Source organism: Bemisia tabaci, chromosome 1 (genome assembly GCF_918797505.1).
Source record: "Bemisia tabaci chromosome 1, PGI_BMITA_v3".
Taxonomy (NCBI): domain Eukaryota; kingdom Metazoa; phylum Arthropoda; class Insecta; order Hemiptera; family Aleyrodidae; genus Bemisia; species Bemisia tabaci.
This window is the reverse complement of record NC_092793.1, coordinates 16,517,085-16,533,067: the sequence shown is the minus strand read 5'-3', so window position 1 is coordinate 16,533,067 and position 15,983 is coordinate 16,517,085. Positions and strand designations below refer to the sequence as shown.

The 15,983-nt window shown below is 41.5% G+C and overlaps 1 protein-coding gene across 3 annotated transcripts in view; it reads left to right on the top strand.

The window, feature by feature from the left end:
• Nucleotides 1-15,983, top strand: part of tei (irregular chiasm C-roughest protein teiresias) — a 377,241-nt gene that overhangs the window by 342,572 nt on the left and 18,686 nt on the right. For all 3 annotated transcript variants that reach the window (XM_072296993.1, XM_019055032.2, XM_019055019.2), the window contains one exon: nt 11,843-12,018. In XM_072296993.1, coding sequence (XP_072153094.1) covers nt 11,843-12,018 — 176 coding nt within the window. The remainder of the gene's footprint in view (nt 1-11,842; nt 12,019-15,983) is intronic.

Sequence of the window (15,983 nt, the reverse complement as noted above, 5' to 3'; positions counted from 1 at the left end):
CTTACCTGGGAAAAAGTTCTTCTTTCGCTGAAAGAAGGTATTCAATGTTTGATAACTAAAACCTAAAAGCACGACAGGTACCTCAGCAAATTGGAGCAAACTTTAAAAGTGACGGTGCAGGAGCCAAGAATTTACGTGACATACAACCAAAAGTCAAGTCTCTGAGCTCCATTTAAATCAAATTCCGAGTCTTACGTTTGAGTGCGTATTAGATTACACCACTTTTGCCAAATTTATGGGCACGTTTATAATTTTTCCGTTAAATCTTAGGTTAAATTTGATCGTGGAAATGTGCAGCACCACAAATAACACCTTTTATCGTGTCGACACATGACCGTTGGTGTTTCTTGACTGTAAATAGAGTAGTAAGATTAACACGAGGAAGATACAGAGGTTACGTTTATTTTCCGTTCTCCTTCAATTGCGAGGTTCGGCAAGAAAACAGCCTTAAAGTGGCAATAGGCGTCTATCCGAGGGCTTGCTTCTTGAATGAACTATGTTATTTGCATGTGCTAATGCCACGATTCACGCCGTATATCATGCCATATTTCGGGTTTGAAATCGCCAAAATCTAGTGAAACTTTCCTCAACCCAATACCGAAGCTGGAACGGACCTCTCACGACTTGCTCTTCTAGATTCGAGAGAGATTGCCGTAAAAATCTTGGATAATGATTTATTGACCCGAGTCAACGAAAATTTCTCCTCCGAGAAAGTGTTCCCCGTGAATTAAAGTCCCTTTTTCCTGTCTCAGACGAACGAATGACCTCTTTCCTTGAATTTACTCTAATTGTCTGTATTCGTGATCGCCAACCGTAGTAAAATTTTCAATACAGCAGTTTTTGTAGCATCGGATTAAAAATCGGATCGCGAAATGCCACCAAGAAACTCTTCACACTCATGCTGTTAGTGAGGATGAATTAGGGTCAGTTTAGTTCTTTTTTATGCCAAAAAGGCATGCAATTGTATCAATATCTGGAGATTTCGTGGCCTGAACACGAAAGAGCATCATCAAATATATTTTTGTCGATGTTACGGGTTTTTCAATATCAAACTGCAAACCGCTTAAATTCTAGGGTATTTTGATATTTTTGGCATCTTAGATCCAAAAAGATCCGTAAAACACTCTTTATCGCTCTTCTTTGACACTTTCGATCGAACCAATGCAATGGTACCGTATTAGCCCTCAATAGCTGGCAACGTTATTGGTGAATTCATAAAGTGTGGAATGAAGTCAGGTCCCCATTTCAGGTGCATGTAACACGCAGTGCATATTTTAAGCATAAATCGCAAGCCTTTGGAGGACGAGAGCGACATCAAATTGGGGGCAAAGTTTTAAATTCAGAGACTGTCACAAAATCCACTTAGCGCGCTCTCTAAAAGTCTTCAAAGGCACCGTATCTGTGATGCGAATAGATTCTAGTGCTGAGAAGCTCATAGTTAAGAGCATCTTTTACCTGGGCGTAAGGGAGTGTAAGTATGGACCGCATTTTCAACATCACGTTTGTAGTGGGTCTGCGTGAACAAAGCACAGTGTGAGAGGCTGTTGCTTATCAAAAAAGCTAGTGCTGTGCGTTATATACTTGAAACGTGGTTGTGCAAAAATTCCCCCTTGAAGTGAACAGCCAATGTACGTATTTTCAAACAATCTTAAAGTTACACTAAACAATTGCTTTTCTCTTACTAGTTTTCGCTAGTGCTTTAGCAAAATTTGCCAATAGAAATTTCGTCTGAAAACCGAACTCGTCGCGTAATTCTTCATTTCAGTTTTGGAATTTGTACCAGCTTGTTGTTCCTGATCTCCTAGTTTTGTCCTATTTTTGATTATTTGACGATGACCATTTCGGGGAAAGAAGCCATTTTGAAGGAAGTTATACATATTTTTCTTTGATATTGTCAGATATTTTAGATCAAAATGCGAACAATATTGTCTGAAAATTTTGAAGAAAAACATTCACGAATTTTCCAATGAATTCGTTTTATATTGAAGGAAATGTGACAACACTGAAGGTTCATACGGCGTTCTTCCTCAGCACGGCAGAATACTGAGCACGACTCGGCGATCGATCCTTTTCGGAGAAATCCCCATGCAAATTGACGGAGACAGACCGGCACCTGAAACCCGGCAAAAAATCCACGTGAAGCCGAAAGAAGGGGAGAGGGGGCGGTGGTCAATGAATAAATTCGCAACAAACGGTCCTCAATTAACACGGCAAACGGGCAAGTATGTAATAGGCCAATTTTCGTCCAATTTCGTTGCCAACACGGTTGCCGTTTTCTTATCTTTTTTTTTCACGGCGTGATGGATTCGCGTTGTGAACGAGGGAAAACGGCAAAGCCGGCCGGGTTTTTTTTTCCGGGCGCGACCCCAAAGAGGCCGATGGAATTAACCCCGAACGACGGGATTAGTGCAAATTGGAAGGAGCGGTGGGTTGTCGGACCTTTCCGCGCGGTCGAGCTCCTCGCGGGGAACTCAGGGTTCGCTTTTTTACGTCCGGACGCGTTAATGAGCGAAAGCGTTAAAAAAACTATCATTAAAGCCCCCTCGTTGAGTTTCGCCTGAAGGTTCTAGATGTCGCTCCGAGCGTGGGGATGCCGTGCAGGTCGGGCCGCTTTCCCGGCGAGATCTGGCGGATGTGCTGCCCCCGCTCGGACTCACCTGCGTAAGCTTGACAGATTGTGTAATAAAATGTGGATGCTATAAATGTGAAATCTATGGGTTTTCAGCACTTTCTGGCAACGGTGTACCTGCGAGGGGCTATGTCGGTGAGCCTCCGTAATTATCCTTTAACCCGTTTATCCTGGAATTTAAAGGGCGTTGATTTCACGTCCGTAGACGTCACTTCGTCGCTCCTCTGGTGTAAGGGCGTATGTGTAAATCCAAATGAGCCCCGGAAAGCATATGATTATACGGAGAACAGGGCTCACGTAGAAATTGAGATACGCTCTTACGTCCTTACGTCTGAGGTCTGACGACTTCTTCGCATCGGTGCTTTGATACCCTCTTTCATTCTTTCGTAAGGTTCCTCAGTTTGCCACGAAGAAGATTAGTTTTCTCATATTTTTCACGAAAAACTGAGGAATTAGAAACGTAATTGATAATGTTAGGGAAATAATTCTCACTCAAAGAAACTTAATGAATCAATAGTTTATGAGAAAAGAGAGCTCGAAGAAAAAGAAAATGAATCGTCTCTTCCAAAATGCAATGACCATTAGTTGTTTTCTAAAAAAAAAGGAAAAAAGAAAAACTCATATGTTGTTTTAAGTATGGTACATTTTACACTCTAACGTCGACAGTAATGTAGGAAGAATGGCGGGGGATTCCAGGGGGTCTGGTTTGGACCCCTCTTCCCCTCATGACTGAAAAATGTCCCCAAAAATGTCCCCAAAAATGTCCTTTGTCTGTCAGAAGTTGTCTACCCTTGGATCCTTTTTTCCTTCAGAAAGACATTTTTGAGTGTGTACTCTCCTCATAAAAAATCTAATCTACCAAAATTACGCACCAACGTCGCGAACGTTGCGAATCGGAAGTTCCCAACTCAAATAAAATGGCAGCTCGGAGGTTTGGGCACAAAAGTAGTACCGAACCTCTTAATAAAATTCGCTTACTGTAACGTTTGGTGTGCGATTTACCTCAGAAGATTTTTGTTCTTTCCATGAGGGGGAAGTTTGAATTTATGCATCGTAAAAAGATGATATCTTAGTTAGGAGTTACTGACAGTAATTTTTGTTGTACCAATCGTCTTTTCCGTACAATTTTGATGAGAAAACTTACATCAGACTGAATAAATTCGTACCTTGTCTAATGGTCCCTTCGGGTTCGACGCCAAGGAGTATCAAGGGACGAGCTCCGAAAATTGAAACCGTACGCATTGCTGCTTGAAGTTCATTAATTAAGAGAGTCAAACCAATATTTGTTGCGATTCAGTTTCAAGGAGTGCACTGTCTGCAGCCCGGTCGAAGATCTGCCTTAATTAAATGGAGACTTCATTGCGATATGGTCTCAGTGATTATTGGTTTGGTAGCCGGTATTCTCGGAATGCCCTAATGGACGTCTTCGCATTGAGTTTAAAGTGAAAACGGTAACAGCTTTGCCAAATTTCGTGTTAAATTTCGTTGAAGGTTCGTTTTATATCATGAGAAATTGAAACGGTCGTTCTCAAAAGTGGCCAGGAACGAGAATTCGAGAAAATCAGTGAGAAGTATTTTAATCGACTCATTCTACATTTTGGAGGTCAGAAAAATGAATGTGTGATACGGTTAAATTCGAAATCGGATCGTGGTTGTATAAAAATGTTTCTACAAAATGAACGATTAATGAAGAACAAACGGTAACAGATTTGCCAAATTTAGTGTCAAATTTCGCTGAAGGTTCGTTTTATATTATGAGAAATTGAAACGGTCATTCCCAAAAAGACTTAAACGCCAGCAATGAGAATTCGAGAAAAATAGTGAAAAGTATTTTAATCGACTTGTTCTACATCTTGGAGGTCAGAAAAATGAATGTGTGATACGATTAAAATTTAATCGTGGTTGTATCAAAATTTTTTATATAATATGAACGAATGATGAAGAAAAAAATGAGTTGACACTTGAGTGTTTTTGAGAATAAACGGACTTATTCCAGAATATTTTCCCCCGTTTAAAGTAAAATTTCAATAGACTTGAATGGAAGATTAAAATAATATTTTTCAACTTATCTCGAAAAAATCAGGGCATATTTTACAGGATCAATATTGGTTTACCTAGATAAAAACTGAGTGAAAAACTTGGCAGTGTCGCAAATTGAGGTATGCATGTTTTTATCTCGCCATCGGTAATGAGAAAATGTGTAACTTGCGCACGCGCTAGAGTCTAATTGTAATCGTTGTCTTCTACCATCAAATCGGAGAGTAACCGTTGAAGGCGCTCTGAGCAACTATTCAACCACAGAAGTATTGCACGGTATCAGACGTAATTGTAGGCGTACTAATGTGTGTGAATTGACTGACATCGTTTACCTCTATGCAGAGTCCTACTGATATTACTATGTGCGGCTGCCATTCGATCAATTTTGATGAAAGTTGGTGTCAGGAGGTTATTTTACGAGAAACTTGAATTTCACCTCAAATTTTCAAAATTCGAGAGTCCAAGATGGTGGATGTAACCTAAGATGCTATCTCTACTTTTTTCGATCGATTTTTGTGAAACTTGGTGCCAGAATATGTTTTTTGTCGAATTTGTAGTCACTTTTTTAAAATTCAAAAGTCCAAGATGGCGAATGTTGCCTGATAGTGACCTCGGTGCCTTCGAAATCATCCAAATTTTTTAACCTAGATATGCATTGTTTTTCTGTTCAGTTTCAAAACCGATGTAATCTCATGCTGATTTAGATATCGATATCGGCGCTCTCTTTGACTTTTTCGTGTTGAAACTCTTTGTTTGTTTATTCATTTATTAACTTTTTCCTTTATTCTTCTTTTCTCATTTGATCTTTCCGAAGAGCATAATCAAAGTTCATAATCTTTACATCATAGACGCAAAAGCGGGCTTTCAACAACACAGATTTTCAGCCATTGCTTTGACGCTTTTTTTAACTCTTCGGGCCCTTTTACTGCAAGGATTATTTTCGGATCCGCTTTTCTTCATTCGAAAGTTCCTAGAGGTGTCGTCAGCTAAGTTGACGGTTGTTTACTTTCGGTTTGCAAGCGTTTCCGTGTATTTACTATCCACGAGAAAACATCCGACTCTCGCAGAAGCAAAAACACAAGCTTATAAGTTTTTTAATACTTTCAAAACTTGTAACATTTTAATTTTTAGCCACACAGAAATCACAACCACATAAAAGTCGCGAATCAAAACCGATAAGTAGTTTTTCTACGATACAATCATGAGACGGATGTTTTCAAAGTAGATAATAGCGAACGCCGCTTTGTGCAGAGGCCCAAATTCGTCGTTGGCGCTTGCAAACCGAAAGTAAACAACCATCAACTTAGCTGATGACACCTCTACTCCTACATTTATTTTTCCCTTTTTAACGGAATCATACAATTTGTTAATATTAGAAGCCGATGAATGTGCATGAAAAGGGTTCCTTCACACTTTTTCTACGTAACATACGATGGTAACGCCTACTCTCTGTTTTATGCAGTTCTGCAACTAGTGAGACAAAATATGCCCGCGTGCAACTAAATAAGTTTAGAGGCTGTTTTCGTAAACTGACCTCAAACTTTCGTAATTTATGGAGGTTCGTAAAGTTTAAGTTGTGTTGAAGGGAAGATTGCGCAAGTTTCCGCCTCGGTGTAGCACACCGATCTTCTTTCTCGTTGTTTTTTGGCGCGTATACGTAGTATACCGCCTTTGCGATCGTTTCGAACCCTGCTCGATACAATAACCGAGTCCCTTAGTTCCTTACCGAAAAGTGACTACCGCGAACTTCTGAGATTTTCCAAAGCGTGTAAAAAGTTTATTTATCCATCAATAATTATGATTTAAAGTTGTTTCTCATTCTGGGGCTCATTAGTTTATGTGCAGTGAATACCAAGAGTCTACGTTACTTGGTTTTTTCAAAAAAAGCCTAAGAATGCGACGCGCTGATTTAAATTATGCATATATAAGCAGAATCAAGCGAATTGATTCGAGGATGGCTGAGCAGGTCGGCACTCTCGAAATGAGAATTTAACTCCTCCGTTTTGTTCAAAACGTTGCTTTGACAGATCTGTAACCTCGGTTATACTTTTCAAAAGTTGGTTCCCGTGCTCTGATAGTGCTGTTCATCTGACAACATTGTCAGTGTCAGCTGATAAAATGTATATTTTCACAGTGCAATCTGTGTAAGTGCAATCTGTGATGAGCCTCGAGACTCATTAGACCATTAGCTAAACGTGGCTCATACAGGAATCCACTTACCCCTCTCTTTCCCACGCTCCTGCTCACTGCGTCGGCGTCTCGACGAACAATAGCTAATGACGGTTGCCAAGCGATGCCGGGATCCTCAGCCCCTCGCCCAATTACTTACGCTTCATTAACCATTTCACCGTCACGCTAGGATTCGTCCAATTTTCAAAAAAAATTGTTTCGCGAGTTTTTAGCAATTTTTTCCTTACTCTCCGTTAAAACACGAATTAAAAGAGGTCTCATTCATAAAAATCGGCCAAATAGAAGAGAAGTTACAGTATTCGAAATCCGAAGAAATCAACAAAACTTCTCCAAACAAAAAATAAAATGAAGGGGAGGGGGGGAATGTATAAATTACAATTTAATATGATTGACCTCAGAATGTGACAAGCAATTCAATTATAAAAAGGAGAAAAAATTGAGTGAAATTACAAAAAATTAGCCTCTTGCAAGGGGCTTCCTTGTATGAGTTTTGACCTGAAGACAAGTAAATCCCGTTATATTATTAAAACGAAATTGACTCCATAGTTTAATGCCTTAGTTTCTTGAATACGATTATTTTAAGCACTCGATTTATATCAGCAATTTTACCCATGAGGTGATTTCCTGAGAGCTGATAATATCACGAATTTCTCATAGAGCCCTTCAAAAATGGCTTGCTTTTTGGGCAGCCGATTCGGCCATCAAACCGAGGTTTAAATGGAAGCTGATAATAACACAAAGCTCTGAGAACAATTTTAAGATGAGAATAGGAACGGTTTGTAAATAACGAGGAGAGGCGGGCATTCTGTTCAGCATATCGATACATAAGTATTTTCACACGTAGAATTCAATTTTCACGTCAGGGAGTCGACATATTTTGATTTTTTCGATTTTATACGGGAAATTTATGGTTTTTCGGGATTGAAATTACTTACAATTGTTTCATGAAAAATGAATGCACCCAAAATGACTATAGCATTTTGACTTTCACATACCTACGTGCACTCACTAAATTGATTGGTAAATTCAAAGAGTGGGTACATCGACCTGGTATATCAAGTTTCTGCGATTTTTTACGGCAAATCGGTAGATTTTCGGGATGTTGGATTGCTTACTTTCAATTCATGAATGAATAAAGCATGGACATGGTTGAGCTTCTTTGCATGAAAAGACGTTTAAAATAACAAAATCAAGACATATTTAATACAATTGCATTTATATCGAGTCAATTTCTTTTCAATAATATAACGGGATTTATAATACCGGTGATTTGGGTATTTTAGCCCCAAAATACCTTTAAATCGACTTTATCTTCTAGGAATTCGACAGAATTTTTCCTTTCTTCGCTTAAATTTTTCCGTACCACTTTTCTTCAAGAATCTGATAAGATTTTGCTTGAGGCGGATCAAAAAACTTAAATTTGTTCGAATAGCTTTCTAGATTCACAATACACGGTCTCGTCAAGGTGCGTCGTTGACCTTGCAGTGTTGGATCGTGAATTCTCTTGTTGTGCTGCTTGCCTTTTTTGAAATCTCTGTAAATGAAAACTAAAGGGGTTGATATGTGCGAGTTAATGACGCGCCTTATCAACACATTGTGTTGGAGGTCACTGCTTGTTTAATTTTCAGAAAATTTCAAAAATGACATAAATGGCTTCAATTTGCCTGCACGGTCAAGTAACTGCATGTATAAAAAGATGCAGTGTAAAGGTCCATTTGCATGAAAAAAAAGAAAAATACGTACCATTTAGTTTAGTCCTCGGCCAAATTTTAAAAAATACTTGAAGCGGTTAGTTTCTTTTTTCTTCATTATTTAGCGTCATAAATTTGGGTGTTTTTCATATTTTTGCGGTTGCATTCCAGTGATATGAATCAGGCTTGATTTTCTGTCGTAAAATTCACATGGAAACGTTCAATTTTATTTGTTCTGACATGTACCGGAATTTTCTTCAAATTTCCATCATCAAAATGCAAATATCGCAGCCCTTCTCAGACGTTAAAATCATGAATCTGCTCTTTTGTGTAATATACTACTAAAAGGGTGTGGTAGTTGTTTCATCTGCAGCCGATTAGTTATATAATCTTGTGGACATTTTTTAATAGATGAGCCAATATTTTGACAATAATTGTAATCTATAATTTTGACGATGTGATACTCCTCTCATTTTTTTAACATTTTAATCACTCTTGGAACTTAACACTTTAAAGTTAAAAATTAAACTTTACAGGCAATTCAGGAATTTAAAAATGTTAGCGATTTCTCGAATGGTTCCTCGGCCTAAAAAATAATGCTGTAGATTCAAATTCGGTTGTTTCCTCTTGTACTCGTGAGTTTTACATTGCACTTTCCATTGTTCAAAAATGAATTGTCGTGCCCATTACCGCAGTCATTTGTCGTAGCCACGAAGGGCTCTCCAGAATAACCTGTTGAAAACACCGTCATCGTGACAATTACGAGCAATTCATAACTGACCGTCTAGTTTTATCTCCCTTCAAAATCAACATCAAATTGAGTCATTCGCACGCCACTGAACGCCCACTGTGCTCGAGCGATAATTCGTCGTCCCTCGAACGTAAGGTCGTATCTCAATGTCCACGTGAGCCCTATTCTCCGTTTAACATCATGCGTTTCATGGCTCACGTGGAAACACAGATTTGTCCTTACGTCAGTGGAGCTTGTATACAAATTACGGAGCTGTGAGTATATTCTCCTTCGCCTGTGGGTTAATTATCGAATCGTCATCAAATGATTTTGATCGAGAAATCCCTTTTTTATGAGTGCTATTTATCAATCTAGTCTGCTACTTTTAGAAAGGGAAAATTGAGTAATCCTATTGGCTGAAACGAAGGATGTTTTGGACCAAGGGGGAAAATGATGGACTGCAGGGACCCTCGTGGGTCGTCGATTTGTCTGTTACTTACCTCCTTTGTCCATTGCAACCGCCCGCATTTACCAATAGGATTGCTCCGTTTGCTCTTCGTCTTTTGCTTTTTCTACAAATTTCAGTAATCAGCTGGCCGGATTTCGTTTGTAGAGCTACCCCAAACCCAGCCCATACGGCTAATTTAACCGACATTTTCCCATCGGGCAGATACGCTCTTTTCAAAATGTGTTGCGCACAGGGCCCTACTTAAATCATTCTTTACGCAATAGAAATGTTAATCTTTGGAAAATAATCCCTAGCTCTTTGGGAAGCCTTAATGCGGGGCGTCTAAACACTTCGTCCCCGACCAAGCATGCCATGATGAACGGAACATCGAAGACCAAAACCATAATTGCCGGGCTGAAGAAGAGCACCGTATTAGCGTTCGAACGTTGCCAAATTTTTATTGAAAAAATGTGGATTTCCCGTGACATTTTAGATATTCTCCTTCCAACTTCTCAAAATAATTTTGCTCAGAATTTTATCTCAAGTATCTGAAAACTTCAAAGAAAAATATTCCCAACTTCCCTGAAAAATGAACAGTTCACCCGGGAATACCCGGCAACATTCGAACGTTCTCACGACGTTCCTCCATAGCACGGACTGGCCCCATATTCTTGATGATTCGAGTGGAACGAGATGGGGGGGGGGGGGGGGGGCGCTCATCAGATCCGCTCGTAATATGGTCCATTACGGCACACTAACAGACAGTTAAACCTGAGGTGGAATCGCCTGGCGACTACCCCCGAGAGGTGCCCCATTTCCGGTGCCCCAGTTCCGGTGCCTCATCCCGACACGCTTTGGTGCAGCGGGATTGCGCGTCTCATCCGGTTGATTGATGCGATTCGCTCCGCTTCGTCCGGTGATTAAAGCCAGGACTAGGAATTAAAAGTCCAGTGCTCGCGGTCGTCCGTGTTTTAAGGACCGTCGGCTGGGTAGCATCAAGAAATTCAGTCATATCTACACCGAAAGCATTCAAAGTAGATCTAAGTTAGAGTCCCTTTATACTGAGAGTTAAGAAAACACCCCCTCATGGAGTCACAAACAGGGATAAAGATTACACAAATTGAAAGTTTTTCGTAATCTTTGATCGGCCCATTCTCAAATTCCTTTCTCCGTTCCATCTCTCATTCCGTTTGTTCCTTGCCGAACCCGTAATTCCCTGGTCCATTCCAGATTATAATCTTTGCAATTGGTGAAAATGTAATATTTTTTCCCGTTTGTGACACTGTGGCGGCCTAAAATACGGGAATCACATCAGAGATAGATTCACATTGGTCTTAATTCTCAGTATAAAGGGACTCTAATCTAAGTTATATAGTGTTAGACTGAGTTTTTACTAAATTGGGTTCAAGAGGGAATTGCATTGTCAAAGAAAATCAAAGGTGAAACTGCAAATGTGAGTACCTCGATTGCGATGTTCCGAAATCTCCGCTCTTTTTTATTTTTCGAAGGAGGCCAAACAAACATCATGGCTTCAGGTTTTCTCAGAATATTTTCATAAAGAAAAGAAAAATCACTGGAATTGTAAATGATTTACGTGTGGTAGTTGTCATCAGTAGTTTTCCGCGTGGATAATAAATTATGATAGAGAATAATCTACAACCCCGCAAACCGATATACGCATTCCTGCAGTTTAACCATCGAATTGCAAGTTTCTCGGATGGCCAGTTCAGAGACAGTAAAATACTGCTTTACTGACGTAGATTGCATTTCACTGCCCTCCGTCTCTTCGTCCCTTCCATATTCGTAATATGTTACCAATCGCCAGTCTCGTGTCTCATTGCAGCGAGTGCGACCAAACTAGAAACGCCTTCAATTCTGCGTGTCTGCAATGTGGACATCCGTTGTGCAGGTATAATTGCATCCAGGAGTTATCAATTAGTAGCGCCGCAGCTGTTTGACTTAGATAGACCGTCCGGAGGTTTAAATGCAAGGAATTGAACCTCTTTTTTTCTCAAACTTAGTTACTATTTTTTCAGTCTCACGCTTAAAACAGTAATTGTAATCATAATTTTTATCAGTGTTGAGGGATCTTATGATTTTGTTTTGTTTTGTTTCAGGAGGCCCAGTAGTGTACCCTTCAAATTCGTCGATCGTGACGGCGTCGGGGAAGCACATACGAATCGTGGCGGAATTTTGTGCCAATCCGGCCCCCACCCGGGTCATATGGGTCACCGAGACCTCCGTCCTTCGCCCAGGTCAACGCCGTGAACGCCTCATCGCCCATGATCTCACCGTGAGTACATATATATATAAAGTCGCTTTATAACGCACTCTGGCGTTCTACGACACCCAAGCGCCACATATGCCTGTCTTCCCAGAGGTTATCGGGCAACTGACACCGCAACATCTCTTTGTCAACGCCCTGCCGCCAACCCTTTACGGGACGTCCCCGTCGCCTCTTCCCAGGTGGTACCCAATCCAAAACTTGTTTGGGCAACCTCTCCTCCGACATTCTTTGCACATGTCCATACCAGCATAACTGCCTGGACATGACGTCGTGCACGATATCTTTCTCAACCTTCATCACCTGGCGAATTCTCTCATTACGGACACGGTCCCGTCTCGAAATGCCGGCAGATCGCCGCCAAAAATCCATTTCAGTTGCCCTCAACATTTCTTGCGTTCTTTTCGTCAAAGGCCACACTTCACTACCATAGAGCACGATACTTTTAACGATGGCGTCATATATCCGGTGCTTGTTTGCCTTTGAGATGCTCTGATCCCAGAGCACCCCGTTCAGCATCGCGATGGCTCTCCTGCCCTGGATGATCCTGTCCTTAATTGCTCTATCCATCCTTCCATCCTGATCGAGCCAAACACCGAGATACTTATACTCGTCACACTCTTCGATGCGCCGTCCATCCTCAAGCTCTATGCTTTGCCGTTGATGCGCTGCTCCCACGACCAGCTTCTCTGTCTTGGACACACTAACGTCCATGCCCCATTTCCGATATTCTTCGACCAACTTCCGCGTCATGTAATCTGCATCTTCCTCATCTTGAGCTACAACGATCTGGTCATCGGCAAAGCATAGAGTATAAAGGGTCTGCCCATCAAGGAGTGGAACGCCCATTCCTGCAACCTTCTTTTTCCATTCCTCTAAAACGTGCTCTAGGTATACCTTAAATAGTGTTGGTGACAAACAACAGCCTTGTTTTAGCCCTTTTGTGACGAAAAAACCTCCGGACAACTCTCCACGACATTTAATTTTTGCTATCGTCCCGTTATAAAATGATTTAATTGCCCCCACAAGTCCTTTGCTAAAACCCCTTTTTTCCAAGGCTTCCCAAAGCTTCACTAACGGCACGCTGTCATAAGCTTTCTGAAGATCCACAAACACCAAGTGCAGCTCCTGGCTGACCGCCCTTTTCTTCTCGATGACCTGGGTAATGGTGAACAAATGGTCGACGGTAGACCTACCGGCTCTAAAACCAGCCTGTTCTTCGGCTTCCTGGCCGCTCCAAACCTCTTCGACCTTTGCCTTGAGAATTTTACCGTAGACCTTGCTCAAGGTTCCTGTGACCGATATACCTCTGTAGTTGTCGCAATCTTGCTTACTACCTTTCTTATGACTGGGAGTAATCCAAGATTCCTTCCAATCCTTTGGTATTTCGGAACCATGCAAACAGTCTTGCATAAGTTTCCTCAGATGTTCAAATAGTTTACCGGTACCACATTTTATCAACTCCGCCGGTATACCCCCAGGTCCAGGAGCTCTGCGAGTTTTCAACTCCCTCACAGCCTTCACTACATCTTGGAGCTGGATCTCCACGTTGGAATCTTCTTTAGTGCTTATGACTCCGCCTTGAAACTCGGGTCGCCTCTCCGTTAATAAATCTTTAAAATAGTCCTCCATCTTGTCAATTGGTATCGGAGATATGATGTCGCGCATTTTATTCCGTCGCAACCCTTTGATCACTTTCCAGCCTTCCGTACTTTTCCGGCCTCCAAGGTAGGTATTTATCTTCATGCAGCTTTCTTCCCAAGCCTCATTTTTCTTCCGAGTGATTACCCGACGGACTCTTGCTTGAGCCTGTCTGTACATGATTTTATCATCCAACTTTTGGGAAGAGAGAAACTGATGATACCTATTCCTTTTCACATTTATTTCCTCCTCTACCTCCGCATCCCACCAGTACGGTTTTCTGTTATCATTTTTTTGATCAGAAACCCCCAGGGCCTCCGCTGCCGCCGAGTGAACGCAATTCTTAATGAATTCATACCGCTCTTCCGTACTGCCATCGCATGCATCTCCTAACTTTTCATCCAGGCGCTTTGCGTACAGAGCCTTGACACTCGGGTGCTTTAGGCTATCGATGTTGTACTGAACTTGATGTATGCGTTGTCGCTCCGGTTGTTGATTGTCGCCTTGATCGTTCTGCGACACACGAGCGGGAAAGGCTACATCCGCTCTGAGGAAATAGTGGTCACTACCGCAGGAGAGTCCTCTACATACCCTCACCTGCTGGATCTTCAGGTTTGTTACCTGTTTAACGAGCACGTAGTCAATGATGGATCTTAAGCCGCGGGTAGGTTGGACCCAAGTATATTTGTGAATATCCTTGTGTTGGTAGAACCCGTTCAATACTTTTAATTCCCTCTGCTCGCAAACGTCGATAATGCGGCTTCCGTTGTCGTTCACTGTAACTTCACCGAACGGGCCAACGATTTTACTGTTAACCCGGGATCCCGTTCTTCCATTTAGATCTCCCAACACAAGGACTTCTCTCCCAGGTCCTACCTTCACTACCTCCTCGTCCAGTTCTTCAAAAAACTGATCCTTAAGTGCGATGGTAGCATCATCATTGACCCCGTATACCCCCAAAACAGTGACTCTGTGACCGTGCATAGTTAGGTTCATCTTAATCATGCGAGCGTTGATGGCTTCCCAGTTCTTAATATTTTTTCGAAATTTTTTGCGGATCAGAATTGCGACACCCTGCTGTGCACGCTGATGTTTTGGCACTCCACTGTAGAATAAATCATAGTCCCCAAGGCTCTCTGATCCGTGGCCTTTTTTCTTCGTTTCCGTTATTACCGCCACGTCGATCCCGTTGTTCTTTATCTCCGATACCACTTCCGTCAGTTTCTTGGAAATGCCTTGCACATTCCAAGTACCAAAAGCGAGGGTCGTTTTCCGTAATCTAAGTCGAAGAGTCCGTTTGTTTCCATGGTTACCGAGGCATATGTTATTGGGTTTTTTGACATTGTACATTTTTTCCGAGGATCGGGGAGTCAGCCCGATGCCCCAACCCCCAACCTGGAGGACCAGGGTTTGATTTCGGAGTTACCTCTCCTAGACAGGTTGCTTTCACTACAGCTAAGAGCCCTGTCTACCCACCCCCTTTGAGGCAGGGGCTACCAGCTGGGGTCCGCAGGATTGCTAAACCTGTGACAGTACAGTCCCCCATACGGTTACCGTGAGTACATATGTCTTTTTATTCCATGACCTCAAACCCCTTCAATTTTGTGCATCTGCAATGTGGACATCCATTGAGCAGGTGTAGTTGCATCCAGAAGTACTTAATTAGTTGCGCCGGAGCTGTTTGACGTATATTCGTAGAACTTTGTGCACATGTACATAATTCGTCTACATAATGCGTAATACTCGGTCGTAACAGTCTGTTTTCTTCATTTTTAAAACATTTTTAAGATTGGAAAATAAAAATAAGATGAACGCTGTCAATGGTGTGATTTGCGTTCATATCGGACTCATGGTATTGTTGTCCAAGTTCAAAAATTAGGTAATTTAAATATGAGGTGTATGCAAAACTAACAATAAATCCTAATCGAACGTTTTGGTTACGTTAGCCTAGGTCACAAGGTCAAACTGCGGCTGTCAAACTATCAAAGTCACTGCGCAGTAGGTTCTCGCGCGCCAATCACAGATCAGTGCGCCATCAAATTACTGTGTCCCGCAGTAATTTGATGGCATTGAGAGAAGTGTTAGAAGTTATCCCTTAAAATTGTGGCACTGCCCCAATATGTCGGATGATATGGACATTACCATTTAATTGTGGTAGTACCCCGACTCAAGTTGGGGTAGTACCGCGACATTTTTGTTAATAAGCTAATTTATTGGGGTGGTACCACAACTAATGGCGCACTACTAAAATTAATTGGAAAAGTCCAAGTTCATGTTAGGACTTAACCCCTATTTCTTTTTTCCGTGTCTGATTGGTATTCTTAGCATCAATC